This window comes from Microtus oregoni, unplaced genomic scaffold (assembly GCF_018167655.1).
Source record: "Microtus oregoni isolate MIOR12 unplaced genomic scaffold, Mior012 000012F_ref0000307, whole genome shotgun sequence".
Classification (NCBI taxonomy): domain Eukaryota; kingdom Metazoa; phylum Chordata; class Mammalia; order Rodentia; family Cricetidae; genus Microtus; species Microtus oregoni.
Window position 1 is genome coordinate 36,056,578 of NW_024543071.1, and position 25,149 is coordinate 36,081,726.

Genomic DNA, 25,149 nt, shown 5'->3' on the forward strand with positions numbered 1-25,149 from the left:
ACGTGACAAAGCCCTTTTGGAAGTCATCGTTGTTCATGTTGATTTTAATGGAGCATCAAGCAAACTTTTGTTTAGTGCTTGGGAAGTTTTCATTAGTTAAATGTTAAATCTTAAAATACATATACAGAAATCCTACATTTGCCTAAAACTGAGTTTGGGATTCTTTGGGGGAAATTTAGTGGGTATTTATAACAGATCTCAGAGGATGGGACAGTCTTTCTAAACATGTCACCAAAGCATAAAAATATTGATAGGATATCTATTTATCTACATCTCATGTTAATAAAATCCAAAATACTAACAAATAAAATAAGGGAAAGATATGGGAATACACATGACATATCATAAGAATTCTTAGTATAAGAACAGCCCATATATCAATAAACAAATGGCATTCAGTAAAAGACCAATGAATACTGTTGTTTGATATTTTTAAAGAGGAAAATGAATTACTTAGTTATTACAGTGAAAATGACTGACAGCCAGAAAGAAAATATTGTTGGAAAATAGATCAAGATAAGTAGAAACTGCGGAATACAGTCCAACTGGGTTAAAACATTGACATTTATTGTTGGTGGCATCAACTGACATCATAATTAAAAACCCATAATTGAGCAAGTCAAACACCAACAAGCTAGAGCAATGCATCATACAACTTGTTTTCCTTCAAAGAAAGACATAGTGGTGATTTGGAAATGGGATCTGGGACATAGACTATAGCACAACAACAGATTAGAATGATCTCGATTTGTCATAGAAACTTCTGGTTGAAGTACAGTCTTCTTGATTCTCTTGATAATGGAGGTTTGATTCAGGCAATAATTAATGCTCCATGACTCTGTTACCTCACCTGTTCTGGGTGCGGTCACTATGCTTGGAGGAGACTCGTGGGCCTGGCAGCTGTTTTGCAACTTTTCTTTAGGGAGATGTTTTATGTCAATTCTATGCCAGGTGTTCTAAGATGGCGTGGAGATGCAGCGTGTCAGCAAAAACTAAGTCTCACATGATTCTATTTTATGGAGGAAGACGGCAAAGAGGTAAGCAAAGGAAAAAAGAGATACACTTACCTTTCTGACAAAGGACAACATAGGGTTGTGTAATGGAGATAAGAGGCTGGTGCATAAGGACAACCTGACATAGGACAGTCAAGGGTGAGCTTCTGGGGATAAAATGTGATAGATGAGAAATGTCCATACAGAAAGTGCGGGACTGCGGGGTCCAGCAAGCTCACTCAAAAACCATGGCACACTAAAAAAAAAAAAAAAAAAAAAAATCTAATGTGGAAACAATTCCAGGGAACTCTGCAAGCAGAAAATGATACAAATGTGTGGTGAGAGAACAGAATAACCTAAAAGGAGATGTGGAAAATACACAGCCACATTAATATATAAGGCAATGTATGCTTACAGTGACTTAGACTTTTATTTCAACAGCCACAAGAAACCATTGCATTATGTTATGCTGAGATATATTTGATGTGACTATCATTCTCTGGCTTCTGCAAGGAAAATGAATGGTAGCAGGAAAAATAATTTAGAGCTGAGTGTCAGATTGAGGGTGCCAAAAATGGAAGTAATTTGGAGAAAAGTGAACAAAAACAAAGATGCATTTTGAAGAAAGGATGAATAGGTTTTTTGTTTGTTTTTGTAACAAACAGTGGATTGGCAGTATGATGATGAAGGCGCTATCCAAAATGAGAAAATATGAAAATAGCTAGCTTTTAGTGTAGAATATTAACTATAGCTAGTGCATTGTAAGCGTGCTGGCTTATTCCTCTTACCTGAAATTTTATATAATTTGAAAAACATTTCCTTAATTCTCTGTCCATCCTGGTAACCACACTTCACCTGTGCCTCTGCTAGAAGATACTTTTGAAGATAACACATATGGTACCCATAACTATGGAGTTTGGAAACTTTATTAGTCTGTTTTCTGTTGCTATAACAATATGCCAGAAACTAGGTACTTAAAAAAAAGATATTTTTTTAGCTCAAAATTCTGGGGGTTCAAGCTCTAGTGAGGATAAGTCTCCCAGCTAGAACACAGCATAGGAGATGCGAGTGAGAGGAAAGTCACATGTCAAGACAGGAAGCCAGATGATTTGGGGGCCAGGCTTGTTCTATTTATAGAGCTCATTTTTTCGGGAATTAGCTCACTGTGTGAGATCAGCAATAGTGCTTCCGACTGTTGTACCCCCTTACCTAGCTTACATTTAGTTCTATCTCTTAAGGATTCCAATACTATCAACATTACCACACTGGTGGCTCATGGACCTATGGGGAATCTCTCAGGGTATATTGCCAAGGAAAAGGTCCAATAGAATCATGATACCCTCTTCTCCCACAGCACATCTGCCACTACACACTTAGTTTGTCTTAATGGGACTTTGAAGAGATGATGTTTATTTTCTTCATTGGCGTCAGAATTTTTTCTATGAGGCTTCTTGTTCAAGTTCTCCATGTGTCCTGAAGAGACTGCGTCAGTCATATCCTTCCTGTGACACGGATGATGAGCACCACAGGTCCTCGGGGTGTTTCTTGGTGAAATGTGTATGAGACAACTGTTTCATTTATAAAAACTCCAATGTGTTATTATGCAAACACACAGAAATGCACACACACACACACACACACACACAGAGAGAGAGAGAGAGAGAGAGAGAGAGAGAGAGAGAGAGAGAGAGAGAATAGATAGTTGACGAGAGGTAGGATGAAAAGCAAGACCTAAAAGTGAGAGGGAAAGATCCTAAATGTGGTGCCCATAATAAACAAAAGGAAGATGGGGCAGTTGGCAAACTTAGACACTGCTAGAGGAAAACGAAATCTTTACAAACTTTCTGAGGAGCTACTAATTATCGAGAGCAAACACATGAATGCACGGTCAACTTTTAAATCCACAACTTCGTACATTTAGTCATTGTACATGCACACAAAGATTTAGTTACATAAAAGTTAAGACTTTTTTTTTATAGTGATGATGAATAGTAAACAATGATCACCTAACAATGTCGGACACTTTATGAACCACTCAGTAAAGTGTTCTCCTGTCATTAGCTATCACATTGTAGAATATTTCATGATATAAACATGTTTACACTGCTGGGGATGTAGCTTGCTTAGTGCAGATGAGACCCTGGCTTCCATTCCCAATGCTTCATTAGACAAGGTGTGATAATGCACGTCTATGACGACATCACTGGGGAGATGGAGACAGAAGAATCAGAAATCAGATGCACAGCAAACTTTAAGGCAACCGGGATATACAAGACCTTACCTCAAGTAAAGTTAATGTTGCTGAGCAAAACATCCCTTACAAATAGTATAGACATGGTGATTAAGTAACAATACAAAAGGTTAGGTTTTATTAATAGTGTTGGTATTACAGTTGTCCTTCTATTGTTCATCTCCTCCTTTCTTTTCTTTCTCCTTTCTTTCTTCCTCTGTAAATTATTTTAAAAATTAAGGGAAAAAATTTCTACTGTTGATGATTGACTCCATCAGGACTTCTATGGCAGGTGATGGCATACGTATAACCAGTCTAACAACAAATAGAGAATTAACCTTGCAGAGAAAATAGACATTCATATTTAGCAAATAAATGCTTTGTAACATTTGTTCTAAAATATGTTTACTTACTTAGATCACAAAAGATTGTAAGTAGAGATTCAGGCTGCGCACTGAGGTTCCAAACTGACTCTGCTCTTTGCTCAGGCAGAGTGAAGGACAATATACAGAAATTTGACTGAGGGGTTCAATTGAGCCTATGTGCATATTGTTTGTCTACATTAGTAGAAAAGAACACAGAAATTCGAGGTCTTAAAACTCCTCCTTGCAAAGCAAAGGTGATGCCTTCAGTTTTCCATCCAAGTGTCTTGTAGAATCTGAAAGTCTGTTTAAGACTGGATTTAAACATGTGGCATACGTAGGGAACCTGTGAGGTGTATCATTGCACACTTATTTCCTGTCTCCTGGCCTTTCTTTTTCTGCCTCTCTTCTCTGAATGGTACCTGGTCCCAAGGTTTCTAGAGAAAAAAAACGGGTCTGTTAAAAGTTACCACGTGGACAGAAGATAAAAATCTCTATATTCATCTATCTCCCCAGAGCCTAGAGAGATAGCTCAGTTTGCCTTGCAAACATAACGTGCCCACATTAAAAAAAATGTTTCTGGAGAGACAGAGACAGGTCTGTATGGGGTTTGCCTGTCAGTCAGCCTAGCCTACTTGGTAGGTTCCAAGTTAGTGAGAGGTTCTGCACCTACCCTCAAAGGTACACAATGTCTGAACAACATCTATGACTGTCCTTGGCCTTATACTTTATACCTGCAGGTATACACACACACGAGAGAGAGAGAGAGAGAGAGAGAGAGAGAGAGAGAGAGAGAGCCTACTCACCCAATCAGATAATTACATCACACTGTTGTTCATTACAGTCATGTCAACCTTTGTCTTTGGTAAGCTCCAATTAATGGGATGAGCACACACATGCACCTTGAGTAGATCAAGCGTGGTCGAATTAACCAAAGGCTCTGAAAAAATCAACACAATTATAACATACCTCAGAGAAGAGCAGATTCATCCCCAAAAGCTGGAGGTTCAATCTTCTGAAATTCCTACCACAAAGTTCATATTGACCATGGACATGACTGCGCAGAGATTTCAACCAGTCCTCCTGGAGGTGGGAACCTTAGACTTGCATAACAAGACTGGAGGAGCTCTCTGTGAAGATTCATCCTAATCTCTGTCCAGCTCCTCACTGCAGCCAGGAGCCCTCACAAAACCCACCTTTGCACGTCAGAACTAAATGAAGATCAGCAAAATTAACGTATACAAAAATGATTTATTCTGAGCTTTCTGTGCTGAGAGGTAGCCACCATCGCTTGCATTTGGGCAGAAATTCAAAGGCAGAGGTAAGAGTGGAAAAATAGAAGCTTAAATTATCCCCTGACTGGGGATTGTTAGCATAGGGTGATGCAGGCAGGCTAGGACAAAATGAGTGAACCTGCCATTTAATGAAGCCCTGGCCAGGTGGGATGAGTTATTATATGGGGCATTGTGTGGCTTCTGAGACTGTCACTGGAGGGAGTATGCAGAATCCCCTAAGTCTGACTAATAATAGACTGTCCTTTCACAGGCTGGTAGATTCCCTGAACAGATTGGTACAGATTGTGGTCCCCAGTTCTACTGTTACATGTGATCTGACCATTGTTCATTTGCATACCCAGTGTTTCAATACAGTAATATGGTTGCAAGGGTACAGTAAACCCAGGCATGGGCAGTCCCATCCATTGCCCTTGACCTTCCAGACTGCCGCATCCTACTCCAAATAGTTTCTTAGACTTAGGCCAGCAGAGCCAGAATAGGTGTTTCCTCAAAGTCCCTGGGAATCATACAACCAAATCTTTAAGTCTGATATAAAATTTTCTGCAATTGAAGAAATAGATTGAGTCAGAAAAGCAAAACAAACAAGTAGTCACTGTTATTTCTACCAAACCACCTCCATGACCCTCCTATTTTATCTGCAAACCTTAATCTTTGAGACTGCTCTAACTGTGTTCAGGTTCAGGATTGCATCATCCAAATAAAGCTATTAATGCCACTACAGTGATGAGTTGGGCAACTTGCTGAAGGGCTCGGTGACATAATGTTCCTACAGGCAAACTGCCCTTATATAGGACACTATGTGCAGAGCTCAGAGGTAATTCTGGGAATTGTGGAGGTGCTGCTTACATTCTGAGTGTGGGAGTTTAGATTTGAAGGATGCTGAAGTCCCTTGAAGGGAGATGAACCAGTCATTCTCCCTTAGGGTTTGTTAGAACAGGAAGAGATTGTCAATACTGAATTGATTTTCACACATAGTTTGAAACCATCCCTCTTTGATGGCTCTCAGCAACTTTCTCTTGAATAATAAATAAGTGAGTAAACTTTGGAAGTCCTGTCTTCCCATTCAGGTAGAAACATGCCTTCTTGCATCACCTGGGGTCATTTCTTTTCTCCCTGAAATGCCCAAGATATTCTATGAATTCCGTGCCTCAAATAATTTTAAATGAGAATGAAGACAAACTAGTTTGAACTCAGTCTAGTTAGGTATCTGTGATATGCCTTCTTCTCAGGACTGCCATCTTCCATAATGTCAAGGAGAACATTTCACTCTTGGTCAATGAATAGGGAACTGTATTATCTTTAGATAACGCTCAAACAACTTCACAAGAGCTATGAAGAAAACAAAACAAAAATATGATGAATATTTTTATTGGTGAAAAGTATAGTGGAGACTAGGCTAAAGCTAGAAGACAGAAAGAAAAGTTTATATAAGAGGAGAAAAATAGTTTCATTCTATAAAATATGAATTACAATAACCAAAATAGTTTAATTTCCTTTTATAAAAAGAAAATATTAATCACATTCTTTCTGTGAATGAACCTCATTCTAAAGAAATCTAGAAGGTTAAATCTAAAAAGGTAAATTTAATACTTAGGGTAGTGATATCTGCCTGTAATCCCAGCACCAAGGAGGCTGAGGCAGAAGGATTGAGACTAGAGACCATCCTGGGCTACAGGGCATGGTCCTCTCTCAAAAAGCAAACAACAACAACAACAAAAGCAAATAAACCTATAAACACCAAGAGCAAAAGATAAGCAAAAAATACTCCCCAAACCTGAGTAGATATTTTGTGTTAATGTAAAACAAGAAAATTCAGGGTCAAAGCAAATAAAACAGAGCATACGCTATAATTTAAAATCAAAATGCCTCCTGGCAGGGAGGATAAAGGAAAGGGACTCACTCACATGGTTGGAGAAAATAAGTTCTTCCAGCCCTCTTCTACTATTTCAGACACAAAAAGCTCACCTGGTAGCATACATACTCCTCTTTGCAATGTGATTTCTGCTCACTAGGCATGGCTTCTACACTGTAAGATACAATTCATCATCTTTAGGGATTGCTTTTCTTAAACGATACTTCTAAAAATGTCACTTCTTTTAATTTTTTATTACTGCAAAACACATTACCACACATGCAAAGAGCTTCACAAAAACATTTATTAATTCAATGTTTTGTAAACTAGGACTCTGGCCAAGCTTGGATGGGTTTTCTGGCTAAGGTCTTATAAATCTCACATCAAAGCATCTAATTTGGATGCTGGGAGGTGGGGGGAATCATGGATAGTGATTGAATTCATTTCCTTGCAGTTGTAGGACAGACACCCTCATTTTCCAGCTAGTAGTCAGCTTTCTGAACCCTTATTTCAGACTTGGGTTAACCCTTTCATCTTCAGTACTGGCTACTGCACCTTAAACTCCTCCTCTGGTTTCTTTGGCCACAGCCAGGGAAACTGTCCTCCTGGTAAGACTGGGCTCCTATGTAATCTCTATTTTGATGAACTCAAAGTCAAACAGTTGGTGCTCTTAATTACATCAGAAAAATCTCCTTTGTCGTGTGTGAGGTGAACTAACTAAGCATCATCATCGTATTATCCTCATGTTCCCCTAGATTCGGGTACGAAATCTAAAGGTGATTCTGTAGATTTTTAGGAGCCTCCCCGATCCATCAACTAGAGGCTGAAACAGAGAATCTGGTCCTGAAGACGTCAGGCCTAGGATTCATGTGTGTTTAAGTCAGCGGTATCTCTGGAATTTCGAGTTGCATACCACATTGCATAGATCCGAGAATACCTCTGTTTGCCCTAAGGAGATGGGTTGACTCAGCGTTCTCCTCATTGTTGTCAAGAGTGTACATGCCCAGTCACTGCCCTCAGTAGAACTTTATCTAGATATCGTTGGTATTTCTTAAAGAATTTCTAGACCTAACATTAAAGCAATTGCAGGCATGGGGGAAACTTTTATTTCCTTTGGAGTTTTTTCCTTCTCATCCAGGATCAGGACGTTTTCCATCTTCCTACCTGAGTCCTTCAACCCCATGGGCAATACAGAGGCAGCTTCTGGCTCAAATGCACACTTGTCTTCCTAAACAGCCAGGAATCTGGGCAGTCAGTCCCTTACCCTATCTTCCCGCATGAACATCTGTGGATGGGGCTTGTTGGGAAAAGGAAAAATATCCACCTTCACCAGTAGCAAAAAGGCACCCAATTCCTCCCCCTCCTACTAAACTTCTTACTCAAGGTGAGAGGAGAGTCATTTACCCGGATTGAAGAACAGGAGGAACAAAACAGCCTCAGCATTGTTTCTTGAATTTTCTGGACTTCTTCCTAAGAGCTGTTAACACAGTTAAATCGTCTCACCCTTGTTACTGGCAAGCAACAGCTTCCAGAAATCAAAGCTGCCCTGGGGAGAAATAGGAGAAATGGAAGGCTCTTTAGACCATTGGTGACAGCGGATATTTAGTCTTTAAATAATTAAGGATATACCATTTGTACGATATTAAGGAAGGCTCTAATCTACATTTATGTTAGAGCATGTCATTACTATTTTACAAAATTAAATTTTTATCATGATAGCGATGGAACGTTTCTGCCAAGAAGTTTTACTTATTGGGTAGATTAGATATTAAAATAAGGGAAATGATGAATTATGGAATACTAGATGCTGAATATTTAATAAATCAATCCCACATTGCTAGTGTAAGTTTTCGAAAGAATGCCTGTTGCATCCTAACACGGAATCAATACGAGTTAATGGCAATGGCCTGAGGGCAAGTAGATGCCTAACTGGTTCACAGTCCAAGTTAGAAGCTCAGAGGAACCACGCTCAGATTTAAAGTCATTCTAAAATAGACTACTGTAGTTGAACTGCTGGTAATTTTCCAGAAGTTAGAGGAAAGGAAAGAAGATTGACACATTTGCCAGTTGATTCTTTAGTAGTCCCTGGGCCCTAAACTTTGGCTCTAGATTATAGGATTTTGTTTATAGGTCCAGTTATTTTTTCTTTCACGTTTTTATATAACTTTGAATGGTACCAGATTTCTCCTCCTCCCCTTCCTCCTTTCCTCCACTTCTTCTTCGTGCTGTGAAATGATTCTGACTCCCAAATTTATACTGCCTCTAACAGGAGGAAGAGGAGGGAAAGAAAACAAAGAGACGGGGGGGGGGTGGAATAAATGAAGAGATGAAGAAAACAAGGAATGGGATGTTGAAAAAAGTGAGAAACAAAAAGAGGGAAAGTGAAGAAAGGATGAGGGGGAGAGATAAGAAGATAGGGGTTGAAGAGATAAAGAGGATCAGAATGATTAAGAATGTGTTATTTTGAGATGGCAGCTGGGCTCCAACATTTTTACATCTGATAAGGAATGCATACATGAGTATGTGGTTCATGATGGGAGGCCCTTGTGTTTGGAGAACAGCAATAGAAATGCTATACAATCCTTGATTAGGCCAGCAATTCTTAGTTCATCAATTATGAGCATGATACAATGTAAGTACAGTTTTAAATTTATTTAAACTAGATTGACATATAGATGAACAAAGGAATTTTCAGCCATCTTAAATGCTTGTCTCTTAGCTTTGATAGAGAGAGATTTGGTAGGGGCTGGAGAGATGGCTCAGGGGTTAAGAACACTAGTTGCTTTTCCAGAGGACCCAAGTTCAGTGCCCAGCACTCACCATTCTCAGCTGTCTTTAACTCCATTTCCAGGGAGGGAGAGGGAAAGGGAGAGGGAAAGGGAGAGGAACAGGGAGAGGGAGAGTGTGTGGTGCTGATGATGCATGCTGTGGCCTTGGAAGATCCTGAGATAGGGCTCTCCTGGGAACTAAGCACAAGCCCCTGGCTATTAGCTAGGATGGGAATGGAAGGATGAGAAGGTGGACCTCTTTCCCATGTATGTAACTGATGTGGAAAGAGTAATCTTAATTATGGGTGGGAACCTTCTCTCTGTGTGTCTCTGTCTGACTGTGTGTGTGTGTGTGTGTGTGTGTGTGTGTGTGTGTGCATGTGTGTGCATGTGTGTGTGTCTGCTGTTTTCCTAGACTGTATAAAACACAGAGGGTAACCTCATGCTTACATTCTTTGCTCTCTGGGATGATGGATATGATGTGAGCAGATTCCTTAAGTTTTTGTTGCTGTGACTTCCCTGTTATGATGACTGTGACCTGGAACTGTGAGCAAAATAAACTAAGTGGCTCCTGTCAGAGTTTTTTATCATATTAGTGGGAAGGAAACTAAGACACACTAATTGGTTTTTTCTTGGTTGAACTTTGCTGTCGCAGTCAGTTCTTCCTAGGGGTCTGAAATTTAGGGCTGGGTGTAGCATGCTTGCCTGGGAGGCCCCGAATTTGATCTTCAGCATGTGCAGAGGGATGAAGAGGGACTAATGTACACAGAAGGAGGTACTTTAAGTGGCAGCCTTTGTTGGTATGATGCTATTTGAGGTAAACTGGAGAAACTAGCGTATTTTGATGACCTGTGACTTCACTTTTGTAAACCATTGTAGGCCTCTGCCTGCAAACCATCAAGTTTATTTACAGTCGGAAGGAATTCTGCTGATGGGAAACCTCCTTCTCAATGGCCTTTGAGAGGCTGGAGGGCGTGGCTTGAGTACCAAAGAGATGTGGGGCATCTGTTAGCTCTCTCTCTCTCTCTCTCTCTCTCTCTCTCTCTCTCTCTCTCCTCCCTGCTCTTACACCGGATGCTGGTTTTTGTTCCTGTTCCCCATTGTGATCTGTAAGTCCCCCCTTAAATAAAGCACCCCTTATTATCCCCTATTGGAGCCAGTGTGGGATTACTTCATCTTGCGTGTTCCCCTTCATCTGGCACGTCCTCCTTCATTCTGTATGAGTTCCAAACCAAACCATCATCACTGATCACACACAAAACTTCCCTAACAGTTTTCTGATTAAGACTGTTACATTTTGTGTTAAATATGGTTAGAGGTTTTGTCTCAATGGTGCCATTTTGTGACCCTGCTTGAGAAGAGACACTTTATAGAACTGGTATAGTTACACCTTCTTTTTGAGCCTTTTGTAAGGCATTCTGGGAAAGGGGGAAAAAGGAAAACATGATCAAAAGATATTCATCAGAAAGACCTATGGTTTGAAATTTCTCTTGAAAATGGTGTATTTAGAAAGCTACACACGTTAGATCAACATATTTTTTTTTCATACAATAAAGGCAAAGCCCAGTTGCAATAATAATAGCAATAGTTGAAATTGAGGGCTGAACGCCTGTAATGTGTTCCATCACAAAGACCTGCAAAGCACTGTTCTGTCCTATTTTGTTGATAAATCAAGAAATCAGAATTCTACATAATGTGCTGGTGTATATGAGGAGAGAATAATATAGCTGCACACAAAGACGCATCTCAGCACAAGATGCAGGAAAACATTTAGCAGACACTGAGGACAATATGGCTTAGGAAGGTTAATATAAACAAGACAAAATATGGGGCTGGAAAGATCGCCTAGATGGTAAGAATGAGTACCGTCTGCAAGAACTCCAGCTCCCGAGGATATTCTGACTCTGTTCCTTGAGCACCTGAATTCATGTGCACCTACCTCCCCCAATTCACACAAATATAGTTAAAACTAAAATAAATCTTTATTAAAAAGATTATAATCACTAGCTCAAACGGGCAAGTCATTTTGGCTTGAAGAACTCCTAAATAAAAACCGCATCTGTTTTGCTTAACACTTCCATGCTGAACACGTTCCGAACCTCCACCAGAACCTACCAGGCTTCCCTCCTCAACACCTCTTCAATCTCTGCAGGCATCTGCTGCAGAAAGAGTATGTTTCTGGGTATCTTCCACTCTTAAGTCAAATTTTCTGCTGAGCCTGGTCATGCTGGCTGCATGCATGTCACCACCATTTGAAACATAAGTAAAATAAACACAAAACTATGGTAGTAATGAGCTGTGGTAGTTTTGATAAGAACGACCCTCATAGACTCATAGATTTGAATGCTGAATCACCAGCAAGTAGCAGTATTTGAGAAGGATTAGGAGGTGTCGTCTTGTTGGGAGTAGGTGTGGCCTTGTTAGAGGAAGTGTGTGACCGGAGATGAGTTTTGAAGTTCCAAAAGCCCACACCTGGCCCAGTCCCACTCTCTCCGCCTCTCTCTCTGCCTGTGGGTCTGTATGTAGAACACTCAGCTACTTCTCCAATACCATGTCAGCCTTCCTGCCACCGTGACTCCCACCATGATGATAATAGACTGACCTCTGAAGACAGACTGTAAGCGAGTCTCCAACAAAATGCTTTCTTTTATGAAAGCTGTCTTGGTCATGACATCTCTTCACAGTCATAGACCAGTGACCAAGATGCTGGAGAGTTCTGTGTTGCATGAGTCAGTCGAAGAAAGAAGTCATCCCAAGATGAATGTGCAGGCCTGTGTGGCAGCAGGGTGGTCCAGCCTCTGATGGGCGGAACCTAGAATAGCTGTACAAAGATGTATTTCTTGATTTGTTACACAAAGTTGTGTTTTGGATGAAGCATTTCCTCACACCAAGGTCCCTAATCTAATCTCTCTGAAGGAAAGCTCACGTGCCCTGCCACTTAGGTCCATATCGTGTACATGTGCAGTAAGCAGTGATCCAAGAGCTTCAGCTGTGCCAGAAGCATCCTTTGACCAGAGTCATGCCAAGGCTGTAACGCCCCCTCGAAAGCAACTCTGCACATCGTGGAAAACTGTCGCCGCTTCCCACAATGATTCTTCAAGGTCAGCGTCCTTCACTCCAAAGTTTACCCTAGACACAGTGAAACACTCTTCATTCTGCTCTTTACCATAGAAGCAGTGACTCTGTTAGATTCCTATGACACTAAAGGGAAAGAGAAAGTGGTTATGTTCCCCCCCACCGCCCCCTCCCACTGCAGCACTATTCTCTGCTTTGATTGGACAGAATTGGATATGTGGCGCTCATTAACTCTTTTAGAGTTCACTTCTATTTCTCTTTCAGTCAAAAAGGAAAGGCTGAAATAGCAGCAGTTGGCACTCTGCGGGCACTTAGCTCATGACTGGAGATGATGTATTTGATTTCAGGCAGTATGGATTGCCGCGACTGTGAGCAAAATGAGGATCTTAGCCTACCCCTGGTGTGTCCGCACTGTGACCAATGGTCACCGGAAAGCACTCGGAAGATGTGTGTAACCAAATTTGTGAAATCAGATCCAAAAGAATACCTCAGTATAGACACCAATACATCTTTGATAAGTGAATCTATTCATAATGTGAATTATTTCATTATATTTTCTTCATTATTTATTTTTTATAAAAAATGACCTCATTTTATTTTTTTTCAAAATTATATATTTGAATCAGGAACCAAATAAATTCAACTATTCTGATTGGTAAATATGGATTTTAAGCCTGTTTCAAAATGTTTATTTAGTTAGTTATTAGATGGAGCCTCACTATATATCCCCAGGTTAGTCTCAAATTCAGTCTTCCCTCCTCAACCTCATGAATGCTAGGGAAGTCTACCATGCCTCATCAGGCAGGCAATCTTTCAGTACCTTCTGGTGGCCATGGTATTCTGAGAAAGGTCAATCAGTGTTATATTCATCTGTGCATTTTTCATTGGGAAGCACAACACAGTAACGACAAGAATTAGCGTTGTCACAAAATGTCAGAAGTTATCACGAAGAAATCTTGGTGGTTCTCTGGGAGCTGAATTCCGGGTTCTAAACCGCCTAGAAATAGTTTGGCCTCCTCGGTGTTCCGAAGGGATTAAGTTCCTCCTCTGCTCCTCCCTTCCCCTCCCCCACACCGCGCTGGTCCATCCCTGTGCTGTTCATCTTTGGAAGAAGGCAGCGCTCAGCATCTGGGACCGGAACCGGGCCTTTGGCTGCTCAAACTGTTCATCTCCTTTGCTGAATGGATCTACTGTTTGCCAGGCAATAGCGGGAGGGCATATTCTAGGACTGGGGTTTTCTCTTGCTCTCCTTTAGAGCAAGAGGTGTGAGCAGAGGTGTGGTGGTAACACATGCACTTTCAAAACGGCTACCACCGCTATTTCACCTTAACGGATTCCCTGCGCTCCCTGCCTTTATCTCCCTTCCTCAGGTTAGGCTAGCGAGCCAGTGCAACTACAAATCCTTAGCAGGCAGCCCTTCTTCCAAAGTCTGTGCTGACTGTCACTCTCACTGCATCCTGGAAAATGTAATTTAATCACCAATCAGAAGCCGGAATCAGGGTAGTAACAGGGAAGAAACCCCACCTTTCATTGGCTCCTCCTTCTCTATGACCCCTCCCAGGTTGCTTAGGAGACGAGAGACGCAGAATCTTGGTCCTTGTTACGCAGAACTGAACCGGCGCTGAGGGAAGTTCAGTCTGTTCTCAACTCGGGCAGGCGCAGGTATGGGGACCTTCAAGAGCACCTGTCAGGAGTGTTTCGACTGTAAAGAGCAGTGGTATGAGATTGGACCCACAGACTTGCTGGAGCGCAAAGGCTCCCTAACCCTCCGCTCTCATCACAAGAAATACTCGAAGCCAGTGCTGGTGTATTCCTGGTGAGCCAAACATTAACCTCTATCCAGGGTCCTAGGGAGGGAGGAGAGAAGGATCTGGCAAGAGGTGGACGAAAAGTAACAGAGCAACAGGAAACAATAGGGGAAAAGAGAGAATGGGAAAGAGGAGAAGAAAATCAAAGGAGTGTGAAGAGATAAGAAAGATGAACAAGAGAAACGTGGTACAGAGAAGGGAGGGGAAACAGACCTTCCACGGAGCAGTGACCATATCAAAGGGAGTTAGAACCCTCCAGGACTGCTCCCCAGCACACACCAGGACCTGCCCCAGTCAGTACTTGGGCTAAGAGAGAGTTTAGTTGTCTGTCTACACAGTGGAAAGGAATGAGAGTCATTTAATAGGCTTGAAAATCGCCCCCTTGACACAATGCTTACGTGTAAAGGGAAGTCCTATTAGAAAGTCAGGCCCACTGGCAAGAGGCAAAGATTCCTGCAGAGGACCTGTGCGGCCAGTGCTTGGGGGAGGTGGACATACTTGAGAGCAGCCCCTTAGCAACCCACAGGTTATCATTCATGAAGACACTTCCAGCCAGAGGTAGCAACGCTTAGTCTTTCCTTGGGTAAGGCAACTGTAACTTGGCATATACAGTGCTTTTCTTTTTCTTACTTGATCACACTTAGTTCACATAAAGATACAGGGTTGTGTGTTCTCCTGGAAAACTGAAAGGCCTGGAGAACTTCCTTTTAAGTCCATCGTCTTCTGAAGATGGGGCTCTCAAGACTCCAAGCATTTGACCTTCTTCTGTGCTTTGGGAATTATGCACAGACTAATGCATATCTGTCTCTGTCTCTCTTTCTCCCCTCTCATTAAAGTACCCAATAGCTACAATGTCATCACTGGAGAAAGGTAAATACGTTTTTTTGGGGGTGTGTGGGCGTTTGAATGTAATTGGCCCCTATAGGGAGTGGCACTATTAGGTGTGGCTTTCCTGTAGTGGAGTAGGTTTGGCCTTTTTGGAGGAAGTGTGTCACTGTGTGTATGGGCTTTGAGGTTCATTTGCTCAAGCTTCACTCAGGGTGACACTCAGTTGACTTCCTGTTGCCTATAAGATGTAGAACTCTCAGCTACCTATTCAGCATCACGTCTGCCGGTATGCCACCATGTCCCACCATGATGATAACAGACTGAACCTCTGAACTGTCCGTTCACAGCAACTGAACCCTAACTAAGATGGGGCGCTTAGTCAAGTCTCTTAACAGTAATTACTTTCGGGATATTTGTAATATTGGAGGGAAGTGGGAAGACAGACATGGAAAGGGGTCACCGATACTGTCTACGTGATGCTTTTGCCTTTGCAGAGAGATGAATGGTTTAGACTCTAGGCCTGAGTGGACACAACCATTCCTGCACTGTTTGTGACACCTGCCATTTCTGTTCTGCAGACTCTTTGAAGGCCTGTCTACTCATTACATTTCCAAAGCCCACTCCTTCGTCTTTTATTTCTCATTCCAAACTATGCTCTCTGCCTACACGATACTCAGTGTGAGAGATTCTATAAGCACAAAATCGAAAGCTACCCAGGGAAACAGTCTCTTTTTCAACAATAGTTTCTTATGGAAACAGACTTCTTCACATTGGTAGCGTACTTGCTTATGACAGGGGTGGAGTCCTAAGTACTGTCTTTTGGCTTTGCACATATCTTACTTCATGAGCCGTAAGCAAAACACTTAGCTCTTCCATAGACCTGTTACACCTCGAGGATCTGGATTATAATAGATATCGCTTCTGTGAGTTATTGATGAGAAAGGGTTTTCAATAAGACAGCACTTCTGCTGCCTTCTGCATTACTGTTGCCTTGAAGTTAGCTTGCAAGCAACATGGATATCAATAGCAGAGCAGAGATGTGAAAGGTGTGGGGCCTGGTGAGAAAGAAGCCCAGGGGAGGACTCTACGCATCCCAGCCATTCCTGAGCATGCATAGAGCATTCCTGTGTTCTCAAGGGAGAAGAATTAAAGTCAACTCAGCGAGTATGAATGTGTCATACGCTCTGCTACACATCAGGATGCAGAAAGGGAGACAAAGATCATTGAGATAATTTTTGCAAAGCACTTTGTCCTCCTTAGGGTTTCTATTGCTAAGAGGAAAAACCATGACCAAAAAAACTCGGAGGAGGAAAGGGTTTATTTGGCTTACACCTCCACATTCTGTATCTCCATCACTGAAAGAAGTCAGGACAGGAACTCCAAAAGAGCAGGATCCTGGAGGCAGGAACTGATGTAGAGGCCACGGAGGAGTGCTCTTACTGAATCGCTCCTCATGGCTGCTCAGTCCGCTTTCTTGTAGAACCCAGGACCACCAGCCTAAGGATGGCACCACCCACAATGGACTGGGCCCTCCCACAACAATCACTAATTAAGAAAATGCCCTACAGGCTTGTGTACAGCCTGATCTTAGGGAGGCGGTTCTCAATTGAGACTCCTTCCTCTCTGAGTATTATACCTTGTGTCAAGTTGACCTAAAATTAGCCAGTACACACATATGTCTAGAACAGAATAATCAACACTATGTATTATAGCACAAGAAAAAAATCCGTTACATGAACTTGGGCTCTAGATTTTAATGACAGCCCCGTGGCTAGGTGACAAGTGATTTGATGGCTCCAGGACCAATTCTGCCATTACAGAATAGTAGTTTTAGTATTGTTGTATGAGCATAGTAGGTGAAACACCCATTAATATTAAACCTGGCATACAGTTAGCATAAAATTATATATATTAGGACATTGTTGGTGTTCTCAATGGATTTTACAGGCTAGTGCAGGACTTCCTGTGATTTTTTTTGTGTTATTAATTGACTTACTTGGTGGTGATTATTTATGAATCAGAATCGTACTTGAGATAGCTCTCCCGTCACGTTCACATGCGCAGTGAGGCCAAACGGTTCAGTGTTTCTCCCCAGTGTGTATGTTTCACAATTGTTAAGGTGAAATAAGGCAAAACGCTGCCTTCTTTTTCCTCTCACAGATGTCGGTCTTGTGGTCTGTTTTATGCTACCTTGTCTCCTGCATCTCTGTGCTTTCTGTTGATGTTATTGCTAGCATGCCCACAGATACCAGAATGAAGGGCTGCCTGGTGTCTCTAAGCATGAGAAGGTTGTGTGTGGTGGATCTTTTGAAGAAAACATGTGTTAGACAAGTTTTGTTGGTGTGTAAGCTCTAGTGTTGATGGTGGCAAGTTCAATATTGATGAAGCACTCACAAATATCAAATAAGATTCCTTTAAACAGGTGGGCAAAGGGGCTTGGGATGTAAGGTAGTAGTAGAGTGCTTGTCTTGTAAGTGGGAGGCCCTAGCCTCCATCCTTCAAGTCACAAGAAAACAAATAGGAACACATATAAAAAAAGGCTATACATTGTGACCAGGAGGCCACAGAAACCAGAGCCTGTTTTCTCTGTGAGAGATGCCCGAGTGTTTTGAGACCGACCTCTTTACAGCATGCACTATGAGACTCTTCTGTAAAAATCAGAAAGAGTAGCATCTTCTGAAGCTGGCCACACCCTGCTGCCTTTTGACAAAACCAACCTGTCATTTAATATCTATGTTAGCCAGGCAGCATAATGTTGAGTGTACACTTACGAATGAACAAGATCAGCAAACCCATGATTGTTAGCTTTTGATTGCCTTATTTAATGACACATTTAAACTTTCCTTAAACTATATTTAGTAGTGGTTTTTAAGTTCAATCGTTAAACATCTAAGGCCTATGTTTACCACTTTGGCGACCTCTCTCCATGGAGTATTTCATCAGGAACCTTTAATACTTGCAAGTACAAATGAAGTGTGAAACTAGGAGAAATTCTGATTAACTCTTCATTGCTGTTTAAGCTTGGATTTTTCCTGCAGCTCTCTCTCTGACATGTCATAGAAGTCTGTTTGACCTCCCTGAACATATTGAAAATACCTGTATGGGAGATACGGTAAAGGCTGGGAGGGTATGGGTACCTCTAGGTCCATTGTTAGCCCATGACACTGCCCGAGAGCGCCTCCTCGCAGCTTGAGTGCTCATAGATAGAGTCCCTCAACCTTCTTGTCCCAGCCTGCTGTTTCTGAGTTAGAAATGCCTTCTCTGGAAGCCACCTTTTCTCATTCCTTTCAGTAGATTTATGGAACCGTATCTTAAGATGTTTCCAATAGACATTGTGAGCTGAGGGAAAATTAACTCCTGGAATCTCTTCCCACTCGTTGGGAAAATAAGCAACAGAAGAAAATTATACTTACTTTTAATAAATTCTCTCATGTGAGATGAGTATGTTCATTCATTCATTTTCTTCTGTTCCTTGACCAAATTGACAATTTGTAACAAATGATAATAATTTAAGGGGAAAAAATTCATCCAGATCTCCATGGAGACAGATCCTGCTCCCGTCTCCATGGCAATATCTAGTTTTAAGGACTCAGATTAATTTTATGCATTTGTAATTTTAATTGTTTTTCTTTCTTGCCTAAACCACAGACAAAAGATCCTGAGAGTTACACTTTCCCCATGTCATGCCCCTACCTCATAATCAGAAGAAAATGAGAAAGGGGAGGAGGGGAACATCCTCGTTTTAAAGACTTTTTTTTTTAACCAAAGCTAATTTGGATATAGATAATAAATTAGAGGTAACAGGAAAATTACTATTTCTCTGACACTCTGAACCCTTTGTACCACTCTGTTTCTGGAGCAGGGAGTGCCTATGTACGTAAGGCCCTGCCCTGAAGGCGGAGAGCCATTCCAAAGCACCAGGCCATGATTGTGTGCTTGAATAGAAAACAGAATGCCCGGATTCCTTCATTTAATGTGCCGCCCTTTTTGTGTTTAATCAGTGATGTCCATGGGTGCCGACCTGGAAGAGTTCAGAGTCCTCACAGCACTCAGCGCCAAACCAGAGTTACATAAAGCTCTCCCAGCCACCAGCCTCCCACCGCTGCATTTCAGTAACACAGGAGGATAAAAAGCAGAGCGAAAAAGCCCTTCCTAACCATGGGCTCCAGCTCGTGTGTCACTGAAACTCACAAGGGCCTCCTCTTTCACGGTGCCTCCAACTTTAACATCGGCCCAACACCTCAAGAGGAAGCGTATTAACCTTTTCCATGCATGAAGTATATAATTCGAATTCTAGTAAGGAGGCATTAAAGGGGCTTTTTGGTCACTGGAACAGTGAGAAGATCAAGCTCTGGAACATGTGATAAGAACACAGTGAGCAATCACTACATGTTTAGTACATAAATTAACAAAGCGTTGTGAGCCATTCACTAGGAAAGACTAGTTAGACACGGGTTTAAGTCAGTTGAAAGTCTTGATTAACCAGTCAGCGACTACACTGGTGTCTGGGACCCCAAGTGCAATCTGGACCCTCTTTCATGGTGAGATTTTTAAGTGCAAAAAGCACATCCCAGGTTGAAACATCTCAGCAAGAAGAGTTAACCAGGAGTGAGACTACAGAAGCCTAAAAGCAAGGTTAGCACATTTGGGGACTTTCCCAGAACTATGGACTTGGGTGGATTGGGTTTTAATTCACGTTTTGGCAAGTGTTGCTTCTTATGTGTTGAGTTCCCAGAACTGAATGGTACTTCCATGATGGTGCCAGTTGTGCTGGGGGCCTGTTACAAAAGGAGCAGGTAGAGGGGAGACGGATGGAAACTCAGATGAGGAATGCTAGCGTTTTAGCATGCTTTTTTTTTTTTTAAAAAAAGAATGACTCCTATAGGGTTAAATAGTTAAGTGTTTGATTCCCAGGATTCTTTGGGAAGGATTAGAAAGTATAATCTTGTTGTGAGGTAGATTTTGAGGTCTCAAAAGGTCCAGTCTCGCTCTCATTGCTACGTACTTGTGGATAAGATTTATGTTCTCAGGCACTGCTCCCGTGCTAAGCCTGTCTGTCCGCTGCCATACTCTCTGGCCTGATGGTCACATACTCACCTGCTGAAACTGTATGCAAACCCCTAATCAATGCTTGCTTTTGTATGTTATCTAGGTCATGGTGTCTCTTCACAGCAATAGAAAAGCAACTGATACAAGCCATATATCATTGCTGTAACTTTTTATAACTCTTCCAAAACTCTAGTTTTGGAAAAACTTACCAGAATGTTCTCCTTCCTGAGATAAAGAATAGCAGTCAAACTTTCAATAAATCTGTTCTGCTTAGATCCTTGTTGGAACGTTAGCTTCTTGAGTCATCTAGTTTCTTAAGATCCAGAGGTAAGAGCCAGAGCGGAACACAAACCCTTAATAAAATGAGTTGATTTTCCTAGTTAACCCAGTTCAATAGGAAAAAACTGAAACATGTTGGTCACTTTCCATATAAGTGAATTTGGAAGAACATCACACACCAAACTTCTGTGATGGTTAACTCTCTAATAATGATTAGATACAGAATCAGCTACAAAGCATGCCCTAGACTGGGCATGGCTGTTAGGGCTTTTTCAGAGAGTTTTGATGAAGGGGGAAAAGACAGATCCTGACTTTGAACCATACCATTCCATGGGCTGGGAATGGAATGGAATAAAAAGGAAGTGAGCAAAATGCTGGTATTCCTTCTGCTGTCTTCTGATTGTCATACTATGACTAATTGTCCCAGTTCTTGTGGCCATGTCTTCCCCATCCTGCTGGATCATATCTTCCCAGTTATTGTGATCATGTCTTCTCCATCTTGCTGGACTACATCCTCCCATTTCTTGTGGCCATATCTTCCCATCCTGCTGGACTGTATCTTTTTCATGGTAGATACCAAAATAAATGCTTCCGGCTTTAACTTGGTTTTTGTCCTGTCTTTCATCACATAGATGAATAAGTAATACAGTGGAGGAAAATTAAAAGATCAGGGACTGAACTTGTTCTAGTCTCGGTTGCAATACCTGACACACCATCAGGGACTGTTGGATCCTAAGGAGATTTTGAGTTAAGATAAGGACAAGCACTTATACTGTAAAGAACTATTTTTATTTCTTATAAATGTTCTAATTATATCACATGTGCATTTATTATCATGTAAAGTAGACTGAGGACATGGAAATGAATTCACTATCTAGAGGGTAGAAAAATATAAAATTTGGATACTGGTGGGTACGGTGGCACACGCCTGCAATCCTAGCACCTGGCATTCTGAGGCAGAAAGATCTGTATGAGTTCGTCGTCTCTCTGGGCTACATACAGGGACAACTGTTTCAAAAAAGAAAGTGAAAATTTGCATACGATCCAGATGCATTCAATAAAATTTGTTTTCTACAATTGATCCTCATAACGTTTCAGTGGTTGGCTATTACAGAAGAATTTGAACATGCTGGTGAATGCTCATCTCTACCTTTCTAACTTTAAATGGCTTGTTTTCGGTTAATTGTCAGTTTCAGAACAGGGCCCACTCTTCCCGGTCCTTCCTCCCCCATATTTTCCTTCCTTTTATTCCATTTGTGTGAGGCAAGGGAGAAGGGTTGGGTGACAGTTGGTAGTGGAGGTGGATTTGCCTTCCAGAACTGTGTAGCCATCCTTGTCCTTGTTCTCCCCATTCTTGTCCCACTCTTCTGCATTCTGCTTCTGAGTTTACGCTTTCCTGAAGACTTGGTATGTCTGCTTGCGATACATTCCCACCGTGGCTCTTGCTGGTTCTGCAGACACCCATGTTGGGCTCACTCTTTCAGATCCCTATGTCGGGCTCATTCTTTCTGCCTCCACAGCCACTGGGGGGCTACTTTATCCCCCCACATGCTCACTGACAGCCCAGATGCTAAGTGCACTGCATACGTTCTACTGTGTTGGCTTTTCTTATCACAGTCACCATACGTGTGACTGAAGCAAACTAAGGATTTATTTATTTTGGTCTGTGGCTCAGTTTGCCATGCTGGCAAAGGCATAGGGCCTGCAGAGGTGAACTCGAGGTACAGCTTGCTTACGTGTGAGGAAGCCCACCCCACCGTCCTACAACCATCTACTTCCTGCAGTTCTGCTTTATCTAAAATCCCCACAACCTCCTACAACTTGTCCAGCAGCTGGGGACCACCTGGTCAAGAACCCAAATCTGTGGAAGACATTTTACATTCAAGCTATAACACCTGATTAGCCCAGGCTAGCCCCGTCCTGTTGGTCTACATGCATCAAAGCCTTTCACTAACCTTCCATAGTGTTTCTCTTCGGAAGGCAAATTTTCAGGTTACGGTGCCCTGGGAACTTCCAGCTTAAAGAAATTAGTTTTTATTACTCAACAATGCTGGCTTTTAAGTGTCTCTCTCAGGACTAAAATTCTTAATTTATTCTGTCAGAAGGTAATCAACAATGCTTTATTGCTTATCATATTTTTGGGGGAAACAATCCTAATTCATCCCAAGGCAGATGTGGCTGCCTCTGATTTATCAGGAGAGGTTAATTATTTTTTTACAATTTTCATTTTTATTAAATTAAAAATAATCTTGTTTTACATATTAAATTAAAAGTAGAATTCTAACGTAGTATTGTGATATGGTATTTTAGGAGAAATGTACACAGTCAAAACAAAGAATAACATACAATAAAATGTCAACAGGGACAATGGGATCACAAGTGTGTTTTCTTGGTGCTCGTCAAAATATGCCAGTCTTTCTACATAAGAAAAATGTGCTAATGTGGTTAAGATCTTTCAAAGAATTATCAAGAGGTTTTAAATATTAGATCTCTATAGTAAATGACTGTAGACTGAGTCTTCTTGTTCATTTCCCAGCTGCCCAGACTTGAATAATCACAAAAACTATATTAATTACAACACTGTTTGACCTATTAGCTCAGGCTTCTTATTAACTAACTCTTACATCTTTTGTGTGTGTGTATTTTATTTTTTTTAATTTATTAGAATTTTTAAAAATACCGATCAAAATTCCCACTCCTTCCCCTCTTCCCATTCCCTCCATACGCCTTCCCACCCTACCCCCTCTAATCCTAAGGAGAGGGTAAGACCCTTTGCTTTGTGGAAGGTCCGAGACCCTCCCTACTACATCTAGGCTGAGCACAGTATACATACAAAGAGAATAGGATCCCCAAAAGCCAGTACAAGCAGTAGGGATAAATCCTGGTGTCATTGTCAGTGGCCCTGCAGTCTGCTCCAGCCATACCACTGTCAACCACATTCAGAGGGACTAGTTTGGTCCTATGCTTGTTCCTTCCCAGTCCAGCTGGAGTTGGTGAGCTCCCATTAGCTCAGGTAAACTGTTTCAGCAGATGAACCCTTCATGGTCTTTTTGCTCATATTTTCATTCCTTCTACTCTTCAACTAGACCTTGGGAGTTCAGTCCAGTGTCCGATGTGGGTCTCTGCCTCTGTTGCCATCTGTTGTTGGACGAAGGTTCTATGTTGATATTTAAGATAATTATCAGTCTGACTACAGGGCAAGGCCAGTTCAGGCACCCTCTCCTCTATTGCTTAGGGTCTTAGCTGGGGTCATCCTTGTGGATTCCTGGGAATTTTTCTAGACCCAAGTTTCTTACTAACTCCATAATGGCTCCCTCAACCAAGATATCTCTTTCCTTGCTCTCATATCTGTCCTTTCTCCATCTCGACTATCCCATTCCCTCAAGTTCTCCTCAACCCTTTCCTTCTTCCCTCTTCTTCCCCTTCTCCCCCCTGCTCCCATGCTCCCAATTTGTCAGGCGATCTTGTCTGTTTCCAATTTCCAGGTGGGTCTATATATGTTTTTCTTTGGGTTTACCTTATTACTTAGCTTCTCTAGGATCATGAACTATAGGCTCAATATCCTTTGTTTATATCTAGTATCCACTTATGAGTGAGTACATACCACATTCATTTTTTTAGGGAGGGGTCTGGGTTACCTCACTCAGGATAGTGTTTTCTAATTCCATCCATTGCATACAAAATTCAAGATGTCATTGTTTTTATCACTGAGTAGTACTCTAATATGTAAATGTGCTACATTTTCTTTATCCATTCTTCAGTTGAGGGTCATCTAGGTTGTTTCCAGGTTCTGGTTATTACAAATAATGCTGCTATAAACATAGTTGAACAAATGCTTTTGTAGTATGATTGAGTATCTTTTGAGTATATTCCCAAGAGTAATATTGCCAGATCCTGAGGTAGGTTGATCCCCAATTTTCTGAGTAACCCACATAATAATTTCCAAAGTGGTTGTACAAGTTTGCATTCCGACCAGTGATGGATAAGTGTTCCCCTTACTCCACATCCTCTCCAGCATAAGCTATCATTAGTGTTTTTGATCTTAACCATTCTGACAGGTGTAAGATGGTATCTCAGAGTTATTTTGATTTGCATTCCCTGATAGCTAAGGAATCTGATTTGACCATTTGAAATTCTTCTGTTGAGAATTCTCTGTTTAGTTCAGTACCCCATTTTTAAATTGGGTTATTTAGAATTTTAATGTATAATTTCTTGAATTCTTCATATATTTTGGAGATCAGTCATTTGTCTGATGTGGGGTTGGTGAAGATCTTTTCCCATTCAGTAGGCTGCCTTTTTGACTGTGTCCTTCATTTTACAGAAGCTTCTCAGTTTCAGGAGGTCCTATTTATTTATTGTTGCTCTTATTGTCTGTGCTACTGGGGTTTTATTTAGGAAGTGGTCTCCTGTGCCCATGCATTGGAAGGCTACTTTCCACTTTCTTTTCTATCAGGTTCAGTGTGGTCGGATTTATATTGAGGTCTTTAATCCGTTTGGACTTGAGTTTTGTACATGGCAATAGATATGGTTCTATTCTCATTCTTCTACACGTTGACATCCAGTTATGCCAGCACCATTTGTGGAAGATACTTTCTTTTTTTCCATTGTATA

General features: G+C 41.4%; 1 protein-coding gene across 1 annotated transcript in view; it reads left to right on the plus strand.

The window, feature by feature from the left end:
* The first annotated feature begins 14,216 nt into the window (after positions 1–14,216).
* Positions 14,217–25,149, plus strand: part of CUNH9orf135 (chromosome unknown C9orf135 homolog) — an 84,955-nt gene continuing 74,022 nt past the window's right edge. Inside the window, exon 1 of the mRNA XM_041662132.1 lies at positions 14,217–14,390. Within this exon, the coding sequence (XP_041518066.1) occupies positions 14,239–14,390 (152 nt within the window). The 5' untranslated portion in view covers positions 14,217–14,238. The remainder of the gene's footprint in view (positions 14,391–25,149) is intronic.